The sequence below is a fragment of the Silurus aristotelis genome (assembly GCF_946808225.1).
Source record: "Silurus aristotelis genome assembly, chromosome: 4".
Lineage (NCBI taxonomy): Eukaryota > Metazoa > Chordata > Actinopteri > Siluriformes > Siluridae > Silurus > Silurus aristotelis.
The window spans coordinates 30373709-30399316 of NC_139577.1; the positions used below are offsets into that span (position 1 = coordinate 30373709).

Sequence of the window (25608 nt, forward strand, 5' to 3'; positions counted from 1 at the left end):
TCTGGTCTGTGTGGTCCGATCCAACAGATGTAGCTCAAACTGCTGACGTTCATGTTGTTAATGCACAACAGGTCAGGACTGTTTTGGCAGCAAAAGGGGGACCAACACAATATTAGGCAGGTGGTCATAATGTTTTTCTTGATCAGTGGCCATAGGAACTGAACATGTTTGGAAGTTATAAATGGCACTGTAATATCGAACAATGAATATTGTGTTTGTTAAGGCATTGGACTTTAAATTGAATTTGATTTGATTAGATTAGAAATTTTTAAAGGCCGAGAGCAAATAGTAACAGAAATACAAAAACCAACTACCAAATTAATGATTCAGTGGACTAATTCACCAGGCCACCCTCTGTGCATGGCCCTGAGTTGCAGCATTAGTTTGGTGGTGGATGCACATTTGGGGTGGGAATGGTCAGAATATTTAAGAAAAGTTGAAACAGCTCATTTCCAATGCTAGTGGGAGGTCTGGGTTTGTACGGTCAGTGGTCAGAACCATGCATAAATAGTCAGAGTTTCTCTGGGACAATGGAATGATATAGTATCAAGTGTGTCTCCAAAAGAAGAAGTGGAGATTTGAGGTGTTGAGGTGTTGAATGTGGGAGTGGGAGGTTCAGAGGGTATCCTTGGGATCCAGTGGGACTGGTCAGAGAAACAGCAGGTAATTGGCGCCATTGGTCTTACTGCAAGTTGTACCTGTAATCCTGTCAGTTTATTTTTTTATCAGCCTGATCCAAAAGCAACACTCCAGGGGGAGCTCACAACTGGGTGCAAGGGTTGTGTTGTGGGTGGGATGGGTCAGATGGGCAAGGGTAATGTAGGGCGGTTGTGGGGAATGGGTGGTGGGGTAATAAGATTTGTGAGGCGGTAGAGGAAACTCGTGCTGTACTTGCTTTCCTTACTTGAGCCCTCCAGCGGGGACCGTATGGCACTTCTTGTGCTCGAGGAGCTGCTCGGGCGTCTTCATGAACTTGTGGCAGACGTCGCACTCGAACATGCGTGCGATCAGGTGGATCTGCAGGTGCCGCTCGTACATGGTCCGCGTCTTACACACAAAGTTGCAGAACACACATTCAAAGCCTTGAGGAAGGGGGAGGGAGAGAGGACACGTTGATGTGTTTATGTTTACGCTGAGGCGTTTGCCAGACACTCGTATCCAAAGCAGCGAAACCAGAAGACGGCAGATGACGAAGACAGAAGTACGAACGCAACGTTGTGAGGCCTTTTTAACCTACAGCTAAGCGGTTTATTTACTAATATTCCATCCTAGCGCTTGCTGCAAGTGTAATTACCAAACAAACAACCAGCGACAGTGCTGCTTTAACACTATATCAGAATTACCACCAAGACGTAAACAAAAGGTTTAATTAAATTAATAAATGATGCTTTTCAAGTTTTAGGAAACCTTTTGTTTAGGAATATCTAACAAATGTGATTGATGCGGACCTGCTGTTGGCAGGAAAACCTAGAATTTTTAAAGCAACCAGCTTAAAAAGATAAACTATTATGTAATCGGATGTTTTCGTAAAAGAAAAAAAAAAAAAAACATTAAAAAATGGTTTTACAAGAATTAAACAATATTTTACTATTCAATGTCAAATCTTTCAGTGTCCATGGCAGTGTTAAAGTAATCTGAAACAATTTTTTTGCTCTGTTTTCTGTGTGTATTATAAAACAATAACTCTCGTTAATCCATTGCACTTGTAATAAATTGGTTAATGACTGATTAACGGCTGTTGCTTTATACAATACAGGTAGTTTCCGAGTTACTTATGCTTTTGTTCGATCTTCTGATAACGATTGCGATACAACTGTTTAACAGTGGCAACTGTTTATCACACACACACACACACACACACACACACACACACACACACACACACACACACACACACACACACACACACACACACACACACACACACACACACACACACACATATATATATATACAGTACAGACCAAAAGTTTGGACACACCTTTGGACACAATTTTCTTTATTTTCATGACTATGAAAATTGTAGAGTCACACTGAAGGCATCAAGGGCTATTTGACCAAGAAGGAGAGTGATGAGGTGCTGCGCCAGATGACCTGGCCTCCACAGTCACCGGACCTGAACCCAATCGAGATGGTTTAGGGGTGAGCTGGACCGCAGAGTGAAGGCAAAAGGGCCAACAAGTGCCAAGCATCTCTCGGGGAACTCCTTCAAGACTGTTGGAAGACCATTTCAGGTGACTACCTCTTAAAGCTCAGCAAGAGAATGCCAAGAGTGTGCAAAACAGTAATCAAAGCAAAAGGTGGCTACTTTGAAGAACCTAGAATATGACATTTTTCAGTTGTTTCACACTTTTTTGTTATGTATATAATTCCATATATAATTCCACATGTGTTCATTCATAGTTTTGATGCCTTCAGTGTGAATCTACAATTTTCATAGTCATGAAAATAAAGAAAACTCTTTGAATGAGAAGGTGTGTCCAAACTTTTGGGTCTGTACTGTATATATATATATATATATATATATATATATATATATATATATATATATATATATATATATATATATATATATATATATATATATATATATATATTTATTTTTTTACAAAAGTGCAGTGGTCATATTATCTTTAATGACAGTCATGTCAATAACAAAGAAGACATCTGGATATCTGGATTCAATATCAGATGATATGAAATAAAATAAATAAAAACAAACCTTTACATTCCTGACAATGTTCTAGTCTATATTTTTAACCGAGATTACCCGGAAAAATACATTGATTTCTGCAATCAAATTAGCTTCTAATCCCTTCCTTGCTTCAAAATCTTTGTCGCCATGTATCATGTCACGGATCATCATAATTCGCTGTAATTACAACGGAAAAAAATCTTACCCTTTTCCGATTTCTCCTCCATTCCTGATATCAAGCTTGATTGGCTGCTTGCTGATGAGGGCGGCGCCAACAGGCTTTTGAGTTCCTCACTTCCCTGGGTAACGTCTCCGCTCTCCGAGCTGTTCAGGGAGTCGCTGAGGGCCGAAAGAGACGAAGACGTGCTCTTGCTCTCACTCAGGGGACTCCTGGAATTCAGGCCTGTCCAAGTAAATGCACACGGAACAGAACGTCATTCGCATGACACACACTGGCTATCAGTTCTTTGCTCTGTATTTGCTGTAACAAGAAGCCCCAGATTTGTAATAGCATACTTTTATGGATGAAGATCAGTGCCATCTTTTATACACTACAAAAGCTTGCTGGCATTAAATCGTTCCTTTACTTGAGAAAATAATGCTTCTGTCACTTCAGGTTTGTCTGTTGTGGACATGTAGAGACTACACTTATTACTTCACCTCAATAAGAAAAAGTACTAGCTTAAATATATAAACAGTAATCCCCCGTTTATCGCGGTGGTTACGTTCCAAAACAGCCTGTGATAAACGGAAAACCGTGATAAAACGGCGCCACCCCAAAAATGCCATTTTATGTTTACAGTACTGTACTGTATTAACATTTTACTTCATTTTATAATCAATAATTATATTTTTATTAATAAATTTAATTTTTTTCAACATAAAAACAATTTTTTGGGTCATGGTCCTTGTGGACAGACGACAGACGAGCTCCTGTAGCTCAAACTGCTGAAGTAGTTAATGCTCAATGGGTCATGACTGTTTTGGCAGCAAAAGGGGGACCAACACAACATAAGGCATAAGCCATAAGTTTTGCCTAAACGCTGTATATGGTAGTGTTTCATTTCTGCACAAAAATTGTTTGGACAATTAGAACATTTGAAGACTAGACAAAAGCATTAAAATTGTTTGCTTCAATGCACCTCATTTTGAATACAACTCGAAAAATCACATTTAAAATGTCACTTGTTGCTGTTTCATGAGAAAGGTGCATTCTGGGGTCACATCTGAGTGGATCATATAATGTGTCGCGTTGTCAAAATAGGTTACTCCCACGTTCAGGGTAAGCACCATCTTGAATTGCACGTTGCCAGTCTCTGCTGAATTCTTTTTGTGTTTGGTCCTGGACCAATGTAATTTTGATCTTTTGTTCTGTTTGGAAGGATTGAAGTGGTCGTCTTTATATCTGAACTAACAGATAGTATGTGTTGGGAATTGTAAAGCTTTACGCTGTATAAAAGCGTACAGTATTTTTGAGAGGAAAGGCCTCTGTTGCCTGTTTCGTCTAGTGGTCGTTGCAGCCTTCTAAAGTCAGCGGGGATCCTGAGCGCCTGTTCTCTGTATGCAAGCGGGCAGAACAATCAAGGCTGCAGCCTTATTGATTTCTTTAGTCTGTGAGGGCTAGAGGGAGGGGGCGGTCAGGTCACGGGCACTAGAGCTAAGATGGGGGGAGCGACGCAGGCCATGACTCTCCCTTAAGGCTCGGCAGCTAATGAAATGGACGCGATGCTAGCTCGCATACATCTGTCTGACAAACCTAGAAGTCTGGCATACTAAACGTCCAGGCTAAGCAGAGAGAGCGAGCTCAAGTAATCCCTGGTTTGCTAGGGAATACTGAACAATGCGATTTGGAAAGAAAAGAAAAAACGGCAATGTAAGTGTAGTCAGCATTTTCTATTAGTATAAGTGAAGCTAACGTTCTGTATGACATGAAGATGGATTAGCATCCGAATGGGCTTGAAAGCCTAAAACGTGCAGCCGAAAGACAAGCGCTGAAACCCTGTCTTTTTACTCCAGCAGATATACACACACATCTCAGACAGTGGCAAGAGACTGATTAGAGGTCAGGCATTCTGTGGAAGGCAGCGTCCCTGGCACAGGTCTAAATTACACCTGACACATCGAGCTGGCCTTTCTCTGTCACCCTGCCCGGTGGACACGGCCACTCTGGCACACTTTAAATGCCAGCAGCGGGTGTGAGAGAGTCGGAGCCCTGGCCGTGGGTGGCTGCATGGGGACCGTTCAGGCTATTGATTTCTCAACCTCCTGTGTCCGATAACGCCAGGTCTTCTAGATAAACACACACTCGGTTGCGCGCACAACACCGGGCCACCCTCAGACATAAACTCTTGTAACAGCAGGCCAGCGCACCTCGGCGATAAACCCATCGGCTCTTTTGTTAAAAACAACTATCGACCTTCAGATTTGGACCAAAAAGTCTATGGAAGGTTAACAAAGCACCGTGCACTGGCTGTTTGTTACACTGTTCTGTTTGCAAGGGGACAGAAATGGCTGATGGATCTGCTTCCAGTAACTGTTACATTTATACCGGTGTTTCATCGGGCTCTTGTACAGGTTGATCTAAATTCTGACTATTTACGATTTTATAAGCAAATAAAAATAAAAACGTAGCGTTTGCGGTAAAGAATGAGTTAGTTCATGCTTCAGATAGTTTTGTCCTAATGTATAGAGTTTCTCACATTCAGGACCTACGTCTTTTCCCATATAGTCTTCTAATAAACTCCACAATGTCTGAATGTTCACATCCGTAAAAATCATTAAACGCTCACAAATGGAGTAATCGCATTTCACAGATTCGGACGCCAAAGTACAGCTGGTGTGGGTTTTTTTTTTAATACCATTTGACCACTTTGAGACCACAAGGCTGGCAGAGATTTCTAAAAACACTGATATTCTTCAAAAGTAGTATTCAAGGAACATTTGTGAAGGTCTAGTGATATATTCGAGGTGATATCGAAAAGATTCGGTGCTAACTGGTGCTATTCTGAGCGTTACCACGTCTGCGATTTCATCACGGACAGCATGTTAGAATAAAGAGCAAACGTGAAATTCTGTGTGAAAATGGCCAAATCTGCCACAGAGACGTTTGACATGAAGTGCGTTTGACATGCGGCGATGCTGCATGAGATGCTGCATGATGCTGCGATGCTGCATGAGCCGTTCGAGGTGTTTCGATTCGTGCACGTTTCAAGGGTGGAAGAACATCTCTGGAAGACGAGGAGAGATCAGGAAGACCTTCAATAAGCTCAACCCTTGAAAATTTCGAAATCATTCAATCACTTGTCAGATTTGGCTACTGCGGACCCGATTTGCCCGAAAGTGAAGATCCTGATCAAATGTCGCCATATTTGACACCATTGCGGAGATCTGGTGCGATTCGCAGATGTTGACACGCCTCGAAAAGAAGACTTCCAGTACACATTGCAGAAGTGGCAAGAACGCTGGAAGCGCTGTGTTGGGGATCGTGTGAAACGTAGACAATGTACTTTCTTGTAAACAGAACTAGTCTCGTAACTTTTCGATACCACCTCTTAATGTTTAGCTCAGACAATAACCTTTTAATGGGGTAACGTTTAATAAGGGGCAAGTTGTAACCCAGTGGTTAAGACAACCATAGGTCATGAGTTCAAATCCTGGGGCTGCTAATCAGCCATTGCTGGGCCCTTGTGCAAGGCCCTTACCGCTTTAACTGCTCAGTTATAAGCCACTCTGGATAAGCAAGTCAGCCAAAAGGTGTAAATACACTGAGTAAGAATTAGTGATTTTTCTTTTATTTTAACTATTTTTTTATTATATTTGTTGCTCTCACACTTGTCAATTACCCAGAGCCAATTTCGGGCATATATAATATTGACACTATATCAACAAAAGTATTGGGACACCTTACCTTTAAAGCCATATGTGGATCTTCCCCAAACCGTTTCACCAAACTCAATGGTATAGGATGTCTATGGTGGTGGTATCTCAAGTCAAGTCAAGTTTTTTCTATAGCGTTTTTCACAACAGACATTGTCTCAAAGCAGGTTTACAGAAATTAACAGTGAAGGTGAATGGTGTGTGTTTATCCCTGATGAGCAGCCATGGCCACTGTGGCAAGGAAAAACCCCCTTAGAGGTTATGAGGAAGAAACGTTGAGAGAAACCAGACTCAAAAGGGAAACCCATCCTCATTTGGGTGACATCAAGAGTGTGATCATAAATCTTTCAACAATACAGAACACTGGAGAGTGAGAACTAACATGACTACTGATGTATAAGATTATAAGTAATGTTCTTTCTACAGTCTTATACAGTCATCTCAGCTGAGCAATTGATGGTTAAGAGCCTTCCTCAAAGGCCCAGCAGTGGCAACATGGAGAAGAAGAATAGCCTTTATTTGTCACATATACATCACAGCACATTGAAATTCTTTTCTTTGCATATCCCAGCTTGTTCAATACCTGGGGTCAGAGTGTAGGGTCAGCCATGATACGGCACTCCTGGAGCACAGCGGGTTGAGGGCCTTGCAGAAGGACCCAAGAGAGGCAGCTTGGCAATACTGGAACTTGAACCCCCGACCTTCCAATCAGTAACCCAGAGCCTTAACCACTCTGCTACGACTTTGCATGTGGGGATTTCAACCCATGACTTAGTTAAATCTATTAGTTAAATCTAAAGTCTGAACATGATTTTTACTTAAGTGTGAAGTATTTTATATCTCTGTTCCTTCTGAGACACCTGTACTACAAATCCTGTATTATTAAAAGAGACTCATGTCCAAATTTCCAAAGGAAATAAACACGATTGTCCCAAAGCGACTCGATTTCGCCTACTTCGGGAGTTTCCTTCTCACCACCACACGATTTATAATAGACTTTTAGGTGTTATTATCCACTTATTAACCCAAGCATACTGACTTTTACTATTCCTTCCTGAAAAATGTCCAAAAAACTGTAGAAAGCGTTTCTCTGGCTACTCTGTGCAGTAACAGTTTCTCTCCACGAGGACGAGTGTGTTTAGTGCGGTGTGGCGAAGAAGGGTCTGACCTGAGTGTTCAGCGGTGATATGAGCCTTCATCTCGGCCTCGTCCACCCCCACGTACTCGCACGAGTTACAGCACAGAGAGAACATCCACTGCTCCTTGTCCACGTGCAGCGACATGTGGCTCACAAACTGGGCGTTGAGCTCCGTCTGGAAACCACACACTCGACAGCTAGAGAGAGAGAGAAAGCGAAACGAGAAAGAAAGAGACAGGAGGATTGAGAGAGAGAGAGAAACTGTGTGTGCGACCTGTAGAACGGCAAAATGTTGGTGTTAAGGGTATCACTAAGCGTTTTACGTGCCGACGTCTATGCAACTTTGAGGTGGCTTCAAAAAGTGTCGAGACTAATGGCGCTAACTGGTGCAATTCTTCTCACGTGCGTTACCACGTCTGCGATTTGATCACGGACAGCAAGTTAGAACTGAGAGAGACAAAAAACATCTGACGACTACTTCATCCCATGCATACTGTTCTAGAAGTGCTCGGCTCTCCCACACACACACACACACACACACACAAAAAAAAGAGAGTAAACATCGTTCTCAGCATGCATTAATATAATACAGCGGTGAATTGAATGAGACGTTATGCGCAAATCGAAGCTGAAGCTCATCCCCAATATTTGATCAGTGCTTCTCTATTCACCAGGCGAGAGCTGTTATTTGGGATCGAGACTCAGATTATCGTTGCGAAATTTCCTCGGTTTCTTATTTAAATACACACACTTAGAATGCCATGCATTTCATTACCCGCTGGGAGAAATGTTTTTTAACAAGACATGGGTAAATCAAACCACCAATCTCAGGCTCTGAAAGCACAGCATGGTGATGGTAAAGGAACGGGCAGAGGTGTTGGAATGAAATGAGGATCATGCCATTTTAGTGATATGGGGGTGCTAAATGTCTGATTTCCATAAGATCTAGTGGTTTTCTCCCAATAAGTTAATATACAGCCTATTATAATAATTCCGTAAATAAAAACGTGAAAAGAAAGCAGATTCTATGCCTATAAATGCGTAAACAAATGCAAACACCCCTGTGACAGATTTACTTTTCAATGATCCATGACCGGCATCATGACAGCAGGGAATTAAATATTGTTTGTCGGATTGATAAAAATCTTAAATATCATAGATCTATTTAAATATAACCATAACTGGAAGATTCTCCAAAAGGTATATTCTGTTGTAATTTAATTCTGCGAATAAATCTTTTTTGTGGTTAATGTTGCATCAATGTTGCGCTGTACTTCGAGGCAATTTAGCCGATTAAATGATTTGACTAGTTTTATTGAATGTTTTGAATACATTTTCTTCTATATATTTGTACGATGTTCTGTACATTGTGACTTTAAATCGGGAGACACCCCTAGTTTCCACCCTTGAAATTTTGCAAATCCATCCTCAAACCGAACTTCTCCTGTGACGTGAGGTCAGGTATTCATATGCATTTCCTGCAGATGAATGGAACGGTATCTGGTATCGTGTCGAATGAACCACTTCCTTGAACCTTATCACCTTTCTGATAGTTTTACTGAGGTTAATAACTAATCCTGAGTGTTTGAGATTAAGGGGTTAATCACAGTGGCATTGTAGGTATTCGGGCCGAATCCTTTCGAAGCAGCTACGGTACGTGCGATCGGAATGCCTTATCGTGGGTGGACAAATCAGAGGCCTGGTCAATGGATTTCATGTGTAAAACGTCCTGTTAGCTTTGGCAGTACGACACACCTCACTGTTATAAATATAGTACAGTCCGATAATTCTGCTGCGAGCACAATGAATCCGTTTTACATTTTTAAACATGTCTTGTTTTTTTTTTACAAGAGGTCTGAAGCCACAACTCTATCTAATATGTGAAATACCGGCCAATGTCTTGATGTCTTGATGTCTCAATGTCTTGTGATTCAGATTCACAATTAATGATTTTTTTTTTAGTTTATTTGATTGGAAATACAATAAAATGTTACATTTTTAATAAGCACTTTGACTATAGTTCCAATAATGAAAGTATGTCAATATTTGGACCAATAAGAACCTGATCTATTGCATTGTGCAGCATCTATAGGAGTCGAAAGCCAAAAGAACGAACGACTCGGAATAGAGGACTCTTGAGATGATCTAGTTAATTCTGTTTTCTGTTCATAACCTACCGAGATTTTGCAACGCTTTGCTCATGCGTGTCCAGTAAAAAAATGAACGGATCACTCATTGGGATGACTCATTCCTCTAAGTCACATTAAACACCTGTTCAAAATGACCTAATCGTTCATGAAGACACATCACTGATGGTCAGTAGTAGGGATGCGAGACTGAGGGTTCAGTTTGCCTGGTGGTTTTTATAATGTTGAGAGGTGGAAATTTAAGATTCTAGCAAGAAAATCTGCAGAATGATTAGATTCTGGTAATCAAAATTGCTTATGCATTATGAGTGTTAGTCTTCTTCTTCTTTCGGCTTCTCCCATTAGGGGTCGCCACAGCGGATCATCCGTCTCCATACCCCCCTGTCCTCTACATCTTCCTCTTTCACACCAACTACCTGCATGTCTTCCCTCACCACATCCATAAACCTCCTCCTTGGCCTTCATCTTTTCCTCCTTCCTGGTGGCTTCATCCTCAGTATTCTCCTATTGATATACCCCATGTCCCTCCTCTGCACATGTCCAAACCATCTCAATCTCACCTCCCTCACCTTGTCTTCAAAACGTCCTACATGTCCTGTCCCTCTAATAAACTCATTTCTAATCCTGCTCATCGCCGTCACTCCCAACGAAAACCTCAACATCTTCAGCTCTGCTACCTCCAGCTCCACCTCCTGTCTTTCACTCAAATGCATTATGAATGTTAGTGTATACAGTATATTCTAAGTTAGAATTATGTAATAGCTTTGGAGCACACTAGCTTCATGCTCATAAATTCATACAAAACGTTTTGATTTTATGGGACAAAGACATTTTTTTTAAAGCACATTTGGTTTCAGAGATGAGACACACTGGAGCAATGCCTGCTGAGATCACTAATGAATCTCAACCTATATATAATTAAATAATAACACCTCACATCTAAAAAGCCTGGATGCATGGTAGCAAACTACACTACATTGGCAAAATTAGGATTGTATTGCGACACCTGAGTTTTCCAGCCATATGTGATTCTTCTCGAATCCACACAATTGGTAGGACGTCTTTGGATGCGGTAGCATGAAATTCTCCCTTCACTTGAACCTGTTCCAGCATGACAATGTCCCTGTGCACAAAGCCAGCTCCATGAACATATGCTTTGCGTGGGTTGGAGTGGAAGATCTCCTGCTATAGAGCTGTAAACCTTATTAAACACCTTTGGAATAAATTGAAACGCTGACTGCAGCCCAGACCACCTCACTTCACCTACATCAATTCCTGACTTTACTAACACCCGTGCAGCTGAATGATCACAAATCTCCAAAAGTGGAGGTTATTATAACAGCAAATGTGGACTTAATGTGGAATGGGATGTTCCAAAAAGCACATTCCAATCACATGGTCAGGTGTCCACAAACCTTTGTCAGTATATTGTATGTTCAGAAGAGTGCATATGTGATGTGTATATGTATGTGTGTGTGTGTGTGTGTACCTGTAGTAGTAGGGGCAGTTTTTGCGTTCTCCTCCTTCGCTAGTGACTGAGTTAACGAGGTGATCGGTGTCCGTGCTCACCAGTTTGACCGAGTGGATGGTGAGGTGCTGGTTCAGGTTGGCACGGCACTTCGCCGCATATGGGCACAGGTGACACTTATATTTCCTGTCCTCTGAGGAAACACACACAGAGATTGCATATATATATATATATATATATATATATATATATATATATATATATATATATATATATATATATATATATATATATATATATATATATATACACACACATATACATGCTTGTTTGATTGGCACCTGGCGGTATCTTTTAGCACGAACATACAGTTCCGCATTAGTTTAACAGCAGGCAGAATATTTTAGGAGAAATAAAAGATGGAAGAATCTCCTGACTCGAACTCACGCCACAACACCCGTGAGATACTTGAAAAGAAGGTTTTGGGCTTATGGTTATTTTAATAGAAAATCAATCAGTGTTTGACTCATTCAAATCATTCTATTAGTAGATAAGTGTGTGACGAGTAACATTAGAGTCTTTTCACATAAACTGAGCAAAGAATCTTGTGGCCAAAATGATAACAGAAACATTATAGCCATGATAAATCATAATACTTTGGATACTAAAGTATATTTGAAGGCAAATACTTGTATTTTACTCAAGTGAAATATTAAAGGGAGGACTTTTACTGGAGTAATGTTTTATTACATGATCAAGGCCCAGTTCCTCGGTTTTATAAATGAGTAAGTCGCTTTGGACAAGGCTGTCTGCCCAATGCGATACATGTAAATATACTGACTTTAGACAGATTTCCAAACACTTTTAAAGTCAAAGCAAGGTGTAAGATACCAAACCTGCACTTCAAAATTTCAATAAATCTACATTTTAGTTAGTCAAGATAGCAGCCTCGATAAAATTCCATTACAATCCCTGACATGAGACCATGGTGAGAGCAAACGTTAAACACCACACGTGCCTTGGCCGAGACTGAGCTGGAAATAACTGGCTAATTTCCTACATTGGACTGTTTGCTTTAATGATCTGTTTAGGAGAAAAGTGTTATAATAACGGTCTAAAATTATTGTATTGATTCTAAACAAAGTGGGAGTGTGTATGTGTGTATGTATGTGTGTGTTTTGTGAACCGACTGGAACAATTGCAGTAATTGAGGCAGAATGGAATAATACCTGGGATAATTGTCTACCCCCGGCCTGATTTTTGTGTTCACTGTGAACTCTAATAGAATGTCAAATGATATTACAGAGAGGAATCGGTCTGGTATTTTATTGCAGCAACAGCTGAAACCAAAAAAAAAAAAAACAACCACACACACAAATGTTTGCACATAATGGTGTGAAAAAAGCAAAAACTAAAAATATATGATGGTGAGTGATCAGAGGAGAAAGAAACAGAGGTTTAAGTTGACGGGAAGGCTACAGTAACTCGGATAACTACTCTGTACAACCATGGTGAGCAGAAAAGCAAGAGATCAGGTACAAAATAAGGTTTTTCTCTCACAAGACACATCTCACTACTGATGACTTGCAGAAAAGATGTTGTGATTGTTTTTTTCAAAATCTCCAACTGTCCAGTTTTGGAAAACCAACGTGTGTGACAGGAAGTTGACGGGAAGGTACGGTAACTCAAATAACTACTCTGTGCAACTATCGTGAGAAGAAAAGCAAGTTATAGGGAACAAGATTAGGTTTCTCTCACACAATAACATGGATCTGAGGTTACACTGGGCACAGGATCCCCGAAGCTGGACTATGGAAGGTTTGGAGAAAGATACTGTAATAGTTTTTTCAAATCTCCAAGCTTTGGAGAACCATTGTTTTAGACAGGAAGTTGATTCAAAGGCTACAGTAACTTAAATAACCACTCTGTATAACCAGTGTGAGCAGAAAAGCATCAGGTACGAGATCAGGTTTCTCTCACACATGAACGGAAATCTGAGGTTACAATGGGCACAGGATCCTTGCAGCTGGACTATTTGGAGAACGATGTTGTGATTGTTTTTCCAATCTTCAGCTTTGGAGAATCGGTGTGTGTATATGTGTGTGTGTGTGTGTGTGTTGGAATCTCACCTGTGTGTAAGGAAAGGTGTCTGGAGAGAGTTTGCTGGCGACCGAACACTTTACCACACACCGGACAGGGGAAGAGCTGCTCGTTGAGTCTCCACTGTGACAGACCGTTTCCTGCCTTGCACAGCGGTTTCTCTGAATCTGAGGTGGAAAAAAAAAAACCAGGATCGTTCCAGTTAAAAAAAAAAAACATTGTTTCAGCTAATACACACCTGTTACAGGTCGAGAAATATTCTCAAATGAGCAACACTGATGATCAATTCGAGCACTAACCCAGATAACCTCCTCATTAAATTCATTTGAATGAAAAGCAATAATTTGAGCGAGAAAGACCTGCATCTGTGAGCAAGTGAGAGTGGCCTTGTCTTCCTGCTGTGAGGTCTGTAATAAAGTCTGTGCACATATTGCACGTATTCGAGTTCCTTGCATTTCAATCAACTCTTGTTTATATGACGGTGGTGAGACCTGCAATGTTGTATGGTTTAGAGACAGTGGCACTGACAAAAAGACGGGAGGCGGAGCTGAAGACGCTGCGATTTTCATCAAGAGTGACGAGAATGACAGGATTAGAAATAAGTTTATTAAAGAAACTGTATGCCAGTAGGACGCTATAGAGACAAGAGCTATGTCTACACTAATCAGGATCTATTTGAAAAACGGTGTTTTCGTCTAAAAATGCTTCGCGCCCACACTATAGTTTTCTGTCGTATCCCAGAAATTGTTAAAACGTCTGAAAACGCTCACGTCCCTGTACTGCGTATGAACAAAACGTAAGACGCTTCAACCCGCGTGATTTCTGCCTGGTGTTTTTTTTACATTACGGAGATGAATAAAAAAGATTTTTTTTTTTGTCCAGTTTTTCTAAAGCCTGCATTTTCACGGCCCACACTGTGACGTCAAAAACTATTAAAATGTAGCTAGAGCATTTTCAAAAACTATGTTTTTCTTAATAAAAAAAAAGTGAAAGGCCAAAAAAAAAAAAAAAAGCATTTTCAGATGAAAAACTATATACATAGCCAAGGTGGGAGATTGAGATGGTTTGGACATGTGCAGAGGAGGGACATGGGGTAGGAGGATGCTGAGGATGGAGCCACCAAGTAGGAGGAAAAGAGGAAGACCAAGAAGGAGGTTTAGGGATGTGGTAAAGGAAGACATGCAGGTGGTTGATTTAAAAAAAAAAAAAAAAAAAAAAAAAAAAGACAGAGTGATATGGAGACAGACAATTCACTGTGGCGACCCCTTACAAAAGCAACCAAAAGAAGAAGAAATAAACAGCAGTATTAAATGCAAAATATAAGCACCAACTACCCCCAAAAAAATATCCCTCATCATTGTTAATCCATTCCATTTCTTTGGGTCTCACTTTAGTCACTCAATAATAGGTTTCTAAATAATAAAATTACTGGGTTCATCAGGAAAGGAATGTGTGAAGCCACTAAAAAGCAGTTCAATAGACTTCGATGTGAATAGCACAATAGTGGAATGGAGTGTTTGATCGTTACTGTTAACTACAGGAAAAAAACAAGGTGAGAAGAATTTCCAGAGAAGAATGTGTTAGATGATGATAAAACGCAGAAGGCTGAAAGGTATCGTACATGTGCAAGATTTAACAAAGGTGAAATTGAAGTAGACAGTACAGATCACACAATCACAGACAAAATACAAAGCTGAGAACGCTGGCAGGAGTCAAAAACACCCACTAACAATACTGGAGGATAAACAAACTATTATATAAAAAAAAGAAAGAAAAATATATTCTACACACATTTTTTAAGACCGGAAAACCTTTTTTTTTTTTTTTTGCCTACAGGCATCGATGCTTTATTTTTAAGGAATAAAAAACTTGGGGTTTGTGCTGTTATGGAAAAATAATCAATGACTATGTAATGTGGTGTAAAGCAAAGTTACATCAGCACATCCTGAAGAAGTTTATACCTCCAATATGCTCCTTTATTACAGAAAGATTCCTTCTACTTTTGATTGATTTATAATCAAGTTTTATCATCTACTCCTGACTTTTCCAGCCATATGTGGTTCTTCCCCAAACAATTACCACAAAGTTGGAAGCACACAATTCTATCACATAAACTAGGAGACCCGAACCTGTTCCAGCATGACGATGCCCCTGTCCACAAAGCCAGCCCAATAAAGATACGCTTTAAATGGGTTGGAGTGGAAGATCTCCTGCTATAGAGCTCTGATCTCAACCCTATTTACAACCTTTGGGATGAATAATGCTGACTGCACCCCAGGTCTCCTCACCTTACCTACACCAGTACCTGACTTTACTCTCACCCTTGTGGATAAATGATCACAAATCTCCATAAGCTCACTCCAAAATCTAGTGGAACATCTTCCCAGAAGAGTTTAGAGAATTGTCACAGCAAATTAAGACTAAATGTGGAATGTGGAATGTTTAAAAAGCACATACCACTTTTATGGTAAGGTGTCCACAAACCATGTTCATATAGTGTACTGTTTTTAGAAGAGATTATTTGGATTAGGACTGTCATTCATATCAACAGTCTGCTACAATAGTTTAGGACCACAGGTTGTTTGGACAGTTCTGCATTTACACCGATCAGGCGTGACATTATGACCACCTGCCTAATATTGTGTTGGTCCCCCATTTTTCTGCTAAAACAGTCCCGACCCATTAAGCATCAGCAACATTCACTTCTTTAGCAATTTGAGCTACAGGAGCTCGTCTGTTGAATCGGACCAGCCTTCGCTTCCCACGTGGTTCGATGAGCATCGGCCGCCCACGAAACCGTCGCCGGTTCACCACTGTTCCTTCATTGAAGCACTTTTGATAGATACTGACCAGTGCAGACCAGGAACATCTTACAAGAGCTGCAGTTTTGGAGATGCTCTGACCCAGGCGTCTAGGTCATGGTAGCCATCTCAGGTAGTTTTTCTATGCCACTGGATCGCTTATTAGTGATAAACTCATAAGCAACAAATGTATAGGCACTAAACCGATACACTCTTTTTACCACTTAATCATTTCTTTTTCTCTGTAAAGCTGCTTTGAGACAATGTAGACTGTTAAAAGCGATCTACAAAACATTTATTGAATTAATTTTAACAACCGAATGGCACTCCAACACTGATTAGGTCTCTTTAATTCTGGGAGATGCACTCGGACTGGTGCACAGCACATCTTTTATCTATCTTCTAGTCCTGAGACAGAACGAAGGAGAGAGGGAGGGACTAAGTGAGAAAGAGAGAGAGAGAGGGAACAGTACTCCACAAGGAGACAGACAGAATTAACCTTCTGATGAAGGTGCTTTGGCTTGCCGTCAAATTAAAATGCAGCTCCACGCCTCCCCTCTCGTGCGTAGAGGAAGTGGAGGAGGGAAGGAGGAGGAGTAGAAGAGAGATAAATAAACGAGAGGATAAATAAATAAATTGGAAGAGAAATTCCGTCATCGCACATTGCAGCCCCTTGGATTGGCCAGGTGGCGCAGTGGGCATGCATGACTCGTATTCACACACATTAGCTGGCTAATGCAGCGCAGGCCTCACACACGGTAAACACAGCATGGTGACATCGGTATGACATTAGCCCGAGACGAACGAGTAAAACAGCAGAGCCGCGAACCTGAGCCAGTTGGAAGTTTTGCAGAACATACCAGCGTGTGTTTGTGGGTGTTTGGAGGTCATGCAAATGACATCTACAGCCTTCTGAGCTTCCTGTGCAGACCTCGGGACCGCTCGGTACACACTCACGCATGGCTTTCTGCCTGTGCGTACATGCTTCATCTGCATGTGTGTGTGTCCCCTTGGACTTGCGGTTCCTCATAAACAGGCCCATTTTTCCGGAGGCTGTCCAGCATAGCGCAGGCGGCAGGATTGATGGGGTTATGGAGGAGGAGGATGAGGGGGAGGAGAGGAGAGGGGGGGAAAAGGGGAGAAAGAGAGAGGGCATCTCAGAGTAGCAGCTTTTTTGGCATGTTGGGGAATATTTAATGGTGGCCATTAAAGAGCAGATGCACTGGCCTTGGACGTCGAGCCTGAAGGACATCTCACCGGTACGCGACCCAGCACGTGACTGAGCACCTCGGCCCAGAGCAGCTCTTAAAACTCGAATGAGCGGATATGTGCAGGGGGAATTTGGGGTAGTCTTATTGAGGGGAAATTAAAATACTCGGGTTCAACTTGCCCCTAAAAGCTGAATGTACGTGACCTTGTGACACACCGAAATACTGGTTTTCTGGTTTTGAAATGAATTTTAAATATGTACATACATAAGATAAAGTAGTACCTCGGGCAGTCGGGACAAGCAGATTTTATGTCTGGGCGTTTTAAGAAAATACGATGGACATGCATTCCGATGACCCATTGTAACCTAAAAAGATCGAGACATGGCCTAGTCTACCCAGTAGTATTAAAGAATGCTGATCAGTATGGGATAGTATTCTGTACTTAATAATTTAACTAATTATATTGAAAAAAATGCAGGAGCGCCGGTTCGCCAATAGAGGGCGGAGCGGGATGAAACGAGCTGTAAGAAGCACACCTGTAGCTGATGAGACTAATCAGTGTGCTCTGTTTCAGTGTCCGGCAATGCCGATAAAAAGGAGGGAGACAAAAATTTAAACTAGGCTTCGAAACACCAAAAGCAGAAAAACCTAATGAGCTCTGAAAACTGAGCTCTGTCAACGCTGTCAAACGCATAAATATGCTGATACATTTGCCTGCCACGTGAAACTACAATTTTGTCTCATCGCTATCGGCGAACCATCATAACTCGAGAACTACCTGTATATTATTTGCGGTTTCTTGGAAGACTGACTTACAAACTCTTTAAGAAGATCCTCTTGTTTGCCAAAAACAATGCCCCTCAGCCTGATCTATTCTTCCGCTGAAGCATGGTGGTGGCGGCATCATGTTGCTTTGGTTTCTTGGTTGCTCCTCTGACTAATGTCCACCTTACGTGATCTATAATTATTTATATTATTTTATATTATATTAATTATTATATTTATTATTTTAAGTATGGATATGATCATCCATGAATGTTTTATTGAATTTAATTGTATTTCATTTTATTTGAACCCTGATTGAATCAGACTTGCCTCCAAGAACAATTTGTATAGGCGTCACATGGCTCAGCAATTAAAAGGGTGATTTTGTGTATTAAAACCTCAAGTGCTAAAAATTTTGGAGATTGTATATTTGTGTATAACTTTTTTATTTTCTTTTTTTTCCAGGAAGAGTGTTTCATTCATTTTAAATCATGATAGTGTCAATAATTAATGACTGCTAATACAAATTTAGCATTAATATCTCACGAGGAAAGAAAAGTGACCTTTCCTGCTCACTTTCATAACATCCAAGGCAGGGGCAGTTTGGTGTTAATGCACATACACCACTCTTACACTTCAGCTCGGATTAGAAGTAGCATATCATTAAATATACTACATTTAGCCCCATAATTATATAACTCCATGGCGTATGCTACATCTCTCCACTTTATCCCGAGTCTGATTCACGGTACGAGAGCTTCCATTAAAGGTGCGTGGATGTTTTTGCCCTCAGCTCTGGTGCGTGACTTTTGGAAGCAATAGCAGGCAGTCGAGATACAGTTCCCAGAAACCCCTGGTGCTCTGAGGTGACTCATGACCAGTACGGACCTATAAGCTCAGACTCGATGGCTCTGAGAGCCTGTTCGGATGTGAGCGTGATTTATCGCATCTTCCCACAATGCACCGGGGCAGGGCTTCTGTTTGCAATCGCACTGAATTCGGTTTAAAAGTTGGTCGTCTGTTTTTTTTTTTTTGCCGATAACTGGGTGCTAATTTAGCTAAGTAGCACTAATGTGATGTGTGGAACAGTTGCTATTGTAATTTTGCAGTACTGAAATCCAAGCGACTTATTGTCCAATTTGGATAATTCATAAATATTTATAGATGCCAGAATGTGGATGAGTTAAAAATTGAGTGATCTTCCTTAGTTGGTTTAATTATCTAAAATTGCTTGCTTTTTCCAGGGTCATGGGGTCAGTAAGTTGGTGACCGTCTACACCAATTGCTGACCAGACAGTCCGTGTGTGTGTATGTGAGGTCCTCAAGTGCCTAATGGTTTAATTGGCATCGTTAACGGCAGAGAGGAGACAGCCTCGACACTTTCTGGTAAGTGTAACCCAAGGCAAAGAAACAAGGGTATACCAACCTGCTTTTCTACAAAGGGACAGTGGAAATACGTGCTGTAAGGAAATTTGGTGTGTTTTATCGCCGAATGGGACGGCTATGCAGAAATAATAATAATATAAGTAATAATAATAAACACTTCGTTCTCTGTGTCGAATACGGAGTGGGAGTTACAGCCCACGTCGGGTCAAAAAAGGTGTTGACCGTTTAAAAATAAAACAGACAAAGCTAAAGAGGGAGAGTGAGTGTGTGAGAGAGAGAACTTCAATTGGGTAGTGTGTGTTGTGTGTGTGTGTAGCAAATTAACTCTCAGGGCACCCTGGACATGGAAAACCCAATCATTATTTCATTAAGTGGTGGAAGGAAGCGGGCCATGCCGCCGCGCACTAATTACCCTTCGCCAGAGGGGCCAGCAGAGATGGGGGTAGGGGCAGAGATGGGGGTTGGGGGGACATGGAGCACAGCTGCGCAGTGCCAAGGCCTCCTGGCTGGGCACGCATATGGGCATGAGGCCTCCTGGTGCCTGACAGCGGGTGGGGATTTGTAATCGGCGAGTAATAAGGGAAATTCCGAGTAGCAAAGCAGGCCTCAGAACCTAATGGCTAAAATCTCCCTGTTGCCCTCCAAAACCCCAACCCACCCCACTACCACTCCATCGAGTTAAACATGCCCCTGAGGTACAGTGATCTGCTGCGTATATTTTTCCTGGACCTGCCAGATTCATCCTGATGCCTTACCTCAGGATGGAGTTTTTTCGATTGCAGACCATTTGCTGCAGCTCAGGATGGTTCTGCACCAACAGATCCATGAAGTTCCTGAGGATTGAACTTATGGACATTGAGGATGGATTTTGGGATAAGCTTATATGAACTGATTTATAAATGTTAAAGTTATATTCCTAATATATTTCTCAAAAACTGCTTTGGGACAATGTCTATTGTTACAAGTGCTACACAAATAAAATGTAATTAAAATATAATTAAAATAAATAAATATGTAAATCTAATCTACTTCAGGGGAAAGGTTTAAGGCTGTGTACACACTAATATGTTTTTGTTTAAAAATGCATATTTTTTCTCTTCGTTTTAGCTTTGCGTCCAAACTGAGACTGCGTTGCCAGTTGAATGAAAACGCAGCTTTTTGAAAACGCTATCCAAAGTGGATAAATGTAAAAATGGCGTTTTCACAGTCAGCACTGCGACGTGAAAAAACGATGACTGTTTCAAAGGGAAATGCGGCGGAAATGATGTTTTTTTCAGAAGTGTTTCAGACGTTTCAGTGTGGAGAAGCAACTTTTGAAATGGATATGAGTAAAAATGAAAGTGTGGACGGAGATCGCTTTTAGATGAAAACGGCATTTTCAAATTTATCCTGATTAGTGCAGACAAAGCCTAAGTCAGGGGTGTCTAATCTTTTCCACAAAGGGCCATTGTGGGTGCAGGTTTTTTTATTCCAACCAATCAAGGGCCACACCTGATTGTCCTTGACAATGAAAATCATTAGATTTAAACAGGTAGAATTTTGGGTGGACTTGCTTGACACCCCTGTGTTAAGTCAAGAAAGATATACAGCACAAACCAGTAGCAAAAATTGACAACCTGAATAATTCAAGTATAATAATCGATACTAATCGAAATAATCTTTTAAACATAAAAATAACGCTTTTTATCTAAAATGTAAAAAAAGCGGGAATTTTTTTTTAAATAAACAAACAAATGAACCCTAGTTCACCAGAGGTCATTCTAGCATTAAAATATCACCATTTCTTGCTTGCATGAGAAACAAAAATTTGTCCAAATTAAGCAATTTAGTCGAAGAGAAAAAAGTTTGTCCTCCTACATTGTTCACTATGTGATTAGTAGAGGGGTATCAGGACACAAAATTCAAAGTTCGGTACGTACAATTGGGTGCAATTTCGGTACAGTTAGGCTGAACACAAACACAAAATTGCTTGTCGTTTTTTTTATTAAGATTTTTTTCAATTGTTTATTTATACATTTTATGAACATCAAAAGTAGATTTTTTTAAAACAATTTTAAATAAAACGCATGCTTGGTTTGAATAAAAAAAAAATATATAAAAATAAATCAATAAAATTAATGCAATTACACTTTATTATATTGATTAATTGAGGAATCGATGTGATTTATTTTGTTTTTTTCTTTTGAATAAATTTGCAAAATCTTCTTTCAAGTTGTCATTATGGGGTTTAGTTTGTAGAATTTTGAGAAAAATAATGAACTTAATCCATTTTTGGAATGAGGCTGTAACAACAAAATGTGGAAAAATTAAGTGCTATGAATATTCCCGGATGCACCGTAATAAGTTTGTGAGGAAATTTTTCGAATTTGGTACACGTGTGCACCGAACAGAAAGCCCTGTGTACCGAAACGTTAGCACCATTACACCCCGAGTGATTAGACTAGTGTTCATCTACCACGTTTGTTTGTGACATGCTAGTTGAGTAGCATGTTATTTTGTTTGTTCAGATCTGGAAATCCAGTCAAGACTTTCATTCATGGTTCTTGGCTGTGCTACAGTGATTTCTGAATGTTCAGAAAAACTTTGACATGTTATATCATAAGTTTCTGTGCTATTGTGGAAATTATACCATATTCGATATTCCTCACTTCTAAATCTGCTGACATTGTAGAGACAATTTCCCTGCTGATTCTTTCCTGGTATTCCAGTTTGCATATTCATTTATATTGTAGCACTTTGTTCGTTTGTCACCTCTCCCCTGCTTTCCTCGTAATTACCAAAAACTTGCTGGGAGGTGGATTGATGACTCGATATTGCTCCTAGGTGTGAAAGCATGTGTGAATGTGTGTGTAAATGTGTGTCCGTGTGGTATCCTGTAACGGACTCTTGTCCAATCCGAGGTGTGTTTCTGCTATGTGACCAGTGTTTCCAGGGTCCCCTACGATCCTGACAATGATCCACACAATGATAACGCACTTACTGTACATGCATAAATGTCTTACGCCATCACACGTACATTACAGTTGCTGAGGAATATTTTCCATCATCAGGATGAGCTGGAACCATAGTCCAAAGTCCAGATTATCATGAACCCCCCAATCTTTTCCCTCATGACCTTGTTGATAGTCAAAGAAGTGGCAGTGAGCTTTGTTTAGGCTCTGACCTGCCCGTATCCAGCCTCATGCAAAAAATAAGCACCCAAATGATGTCCTGCTTATTTTAAGACTATGTCCCAATACTTTTGCTTACCAGGTTCCATGTTCTAGGTTACATCTGGACATAAATATCAGGAAATATATTTAGAAAAAAAAAAACTTTTAGAAACTAAGAGCTACTTCAAGGGTACTGAGTAATACAAAGGGCTACTTCCAAACTTCCGGAATAACAAAGTGGCACAGTTCACCTTTGATAATATTATTATTCATAGTAATATTCATATATGTGAGACTGTTTGATCACATGTCAATGTTAACGATTCCTTACAATAATTATTGACAATAATTTACCATGGTAAAGTCCCCTCATTAAAAAAAAGATTTACGCAAAGCTGCTTTTAACTCACAGGATTTTTCCAGTGGGTAGTTAGCATAGGAACTTTTGTAACACCTCCTGACGTGTCTCTCCACGTTGTGTCTCTCTCTCTCACAGAGCCTTATCCCAAAATGGATTAAATTCATTATTTTCCTCCAAATTCTACAACCAATACCTTATAATGACAATGTGGAAGAAGTTTGTTTGAAATCTTTGAGAATGTATTACAAAAAAATGGTCATCAGTATTCAGTCTTTGCTCAATACTTTGTTAAAGCTGCTTTGGCACCAATTACAGCCTCAAGTCTTTTTGTGTATGATGCAACATTCTTCTATAGACAGGTCTTTCCAAATCCTGTCCAATCAGCTGAATTTACCACAGGTGAACTCCAGTCAAGTTGTAAAAACATTTCAAGGATGATCAGTGGGAACAGGATGCACCTGAGCTCAATTTTGAGTGTCATGGCAAAGACTGTTAATACTAATGTACATGTTATTTATTATGTTTTTTATTGTTAATACATTTGGAAAAGGATTTCAAACAATTTTGCGTTTCATTATGGGGTTTTGTTTGCAGAATTTTGAGAAAAATAATGAATTTAATCCATTTTAGATTAAGACTAAGACAAAATGTGGAAAAAGTGTGAATGCTTTCCGGATGCACTGTACGTACTTTTCCTATGACTGTTGTAAAACAAATGTCTTCCTCCTAGTCATTGAGAAAAGTTTTGTTTGTTTGTTTTTTTTCTACCACATTTTACTTATATTGGGGAAGCTGCTTGTCTCAGCATTGAGTGAGATGGAGGTTTGTCTTGAGCACAATACTGAACTTTGACTACGGAAACGGTTAGAGTTCGTATAGGAGGTGATATCAAAAAGTTTCGAGACTAGTTTTGTAACACGCCAACAGATGGCAGCACGAGGCTGAATGCACAGTCACAGGAAGCACTGGCCTTCATAACATCCTGTGTACATGGGGAGCTGTGCAACTGGTGCTATTCTGACCATGTGCGTTATCACGTCTGCTATTCTGATCATGTGCGTATCCTGTCACCTCACACCTGAGATTCTTGCCAGAAACGACGTGATCTTACTTCCGCACCCACATTACCCGACAGGTTTTTTGCTTTCTTTACAGAGATGATGATCCACCTCAGAGGTCACCGTTTTGACACCATTGCGGAGATCCAGAGTGAAACCCAGAAGATGCTTGACGCTTTAAAAGGAAGAGTTCCAGGAGATATTCCAGAAGTGGCAGGAATGCTGGGGACGCTGTATTGCTGTGCAAGGGGACTGTTTTGAAGGTGATGGTGTGCAAACGTAGATAAGAAAAGTACTTTCTTGTAAACTGGGCTGGTCTCGAAACGTTTTACCACCTCGTATAGACAAAAACCTTTTTGTTTTTAAGATTTTATATTCATATCGTCGTTTTTAAATCTACATCAATGCAAGTGTTATTGATACACAAAGAACGGCGAGACAAATAATTACAATTTGTAGACGGAGCTCCATGGTGACATGCTATTTATTTAACATGCCCTGTGTTTAGGTACCAATGGTGTTAAAAAAAAGAATCGACACAGCATGACGTACCTTGTTGGGAGGCTCGGGCAGAGGAGCTGGCCTCGGCCGGGGAAGAGCTCTTGGAGCGCGTGCTGAAGGGGGATTGTCTAAAGCGGTCGTCCAGAAAAGGGCTGGAAGAGAAATGTGAAGCAAACAACAGTCACCCTCGTTTCATTCCAGGGCAGGAAAACAGGAACACACTAGAAGCTGGCAGAGGTGTTAGCGCTCACCTGGTCATGCCAAACGATGTGCCGTCTTTATTTTCGTTAGCTTTGCTTACTTTTTCTGCAACGCAAAAACACAAGAGGGCACTCGGGTTAAGCTGGCGTGTTTGTAGAAGGCAGACATGTTTTATTTTTCATTCTAACCCGGTGCAAATGGGCCATCTGCGGGGTGTTGTTTTCTTTTTCTTGCGTTTTCGAGATAAAGCGTGATTGTGCGCGTTGTTTACTCTAGCCTGCGCTTAAACAGAAACCTGCTAAAGAAAGTACAGTGTGGATGTTGATGGCCATTAAGGCCTCGGGTTATATTTTCTTTTTAAGCACATAATTTAGTAATTACAGTAAAAAAAACTATGAACAAATCGTGTGCAGAAATATGCATCTGGAGTTCCCTGACACATCTTTGTGGTTTAATGCTTGGGTTTTGAAGTCTGAGTTTAGTCCCAGGCATTGTTCTTCGTACGCTGCTTCACAAATCCAGAATATAATTCCACTATACATTTCTTTTCGCACCATCCTTAACTCACATTTGTACTACAGTACATTCCAGCCATATTTATACAGGATATACTGTATCATACATACTGTACATAACTATATCATGTCATTTGAGTATATTGTCATCTTACATGTCTGTCTATACATAATCTTTGCACAGTGTATTGTATATTATATATTTTTATATATACCATTTATTATTACCATTA

At 40.4% G+C, this 25608-nt stretch overlaps 1 protein-coding gene across 5 annotated transcripts in view; it reads right to left on the reverse strand.

Annotated features, from left to right (window-relative positions):
* Nucleotides 1–25608, reverse strand: part of znf827 (zinc finger protein 827) — a 122075-nt gene that overhangs the window by 8562 nt on the left and 87905 nt on the right. For 4 of the 5 annotated variants that reach the window (XM_083538575.1, XM_083538576.1, XM_083538578.1 and 1 more), the window contains 7 exons: nucleotides 24911–24965; nucleotides 24711–24811; nucleotides 13454–13591; nucleotides 11346–11517; nucleotides 7740–7906; nucleotides 2901–3098; nucleotides 905–1082 (listed from right to left, as the gene is read on the reverse strand). In XM_083538575.1, coding sequence (XP_083394701.1) covers nucleotides 905–1082; nucleotides 2901–3098; nucleotides 7740–7906; nucleotides 11346–11517; nucleotides 13454–13591; nucleotides 24711–24811; nucleotides 24911–24965 — 1009 coding nt within the window. The remainder of the gene's footprint in view (nucleotides 1–904; nucleotides 1083–2900; nucleotides 3099–7739; nucleotides 7907–11345; nucleotides 11518–13453; nucleotides 13592–24710; nucleotides 24812–24910; nucleotides 24966–25608) is intronic. The other variant, XM_083538577.1, reaches the window with a different exon arrangement.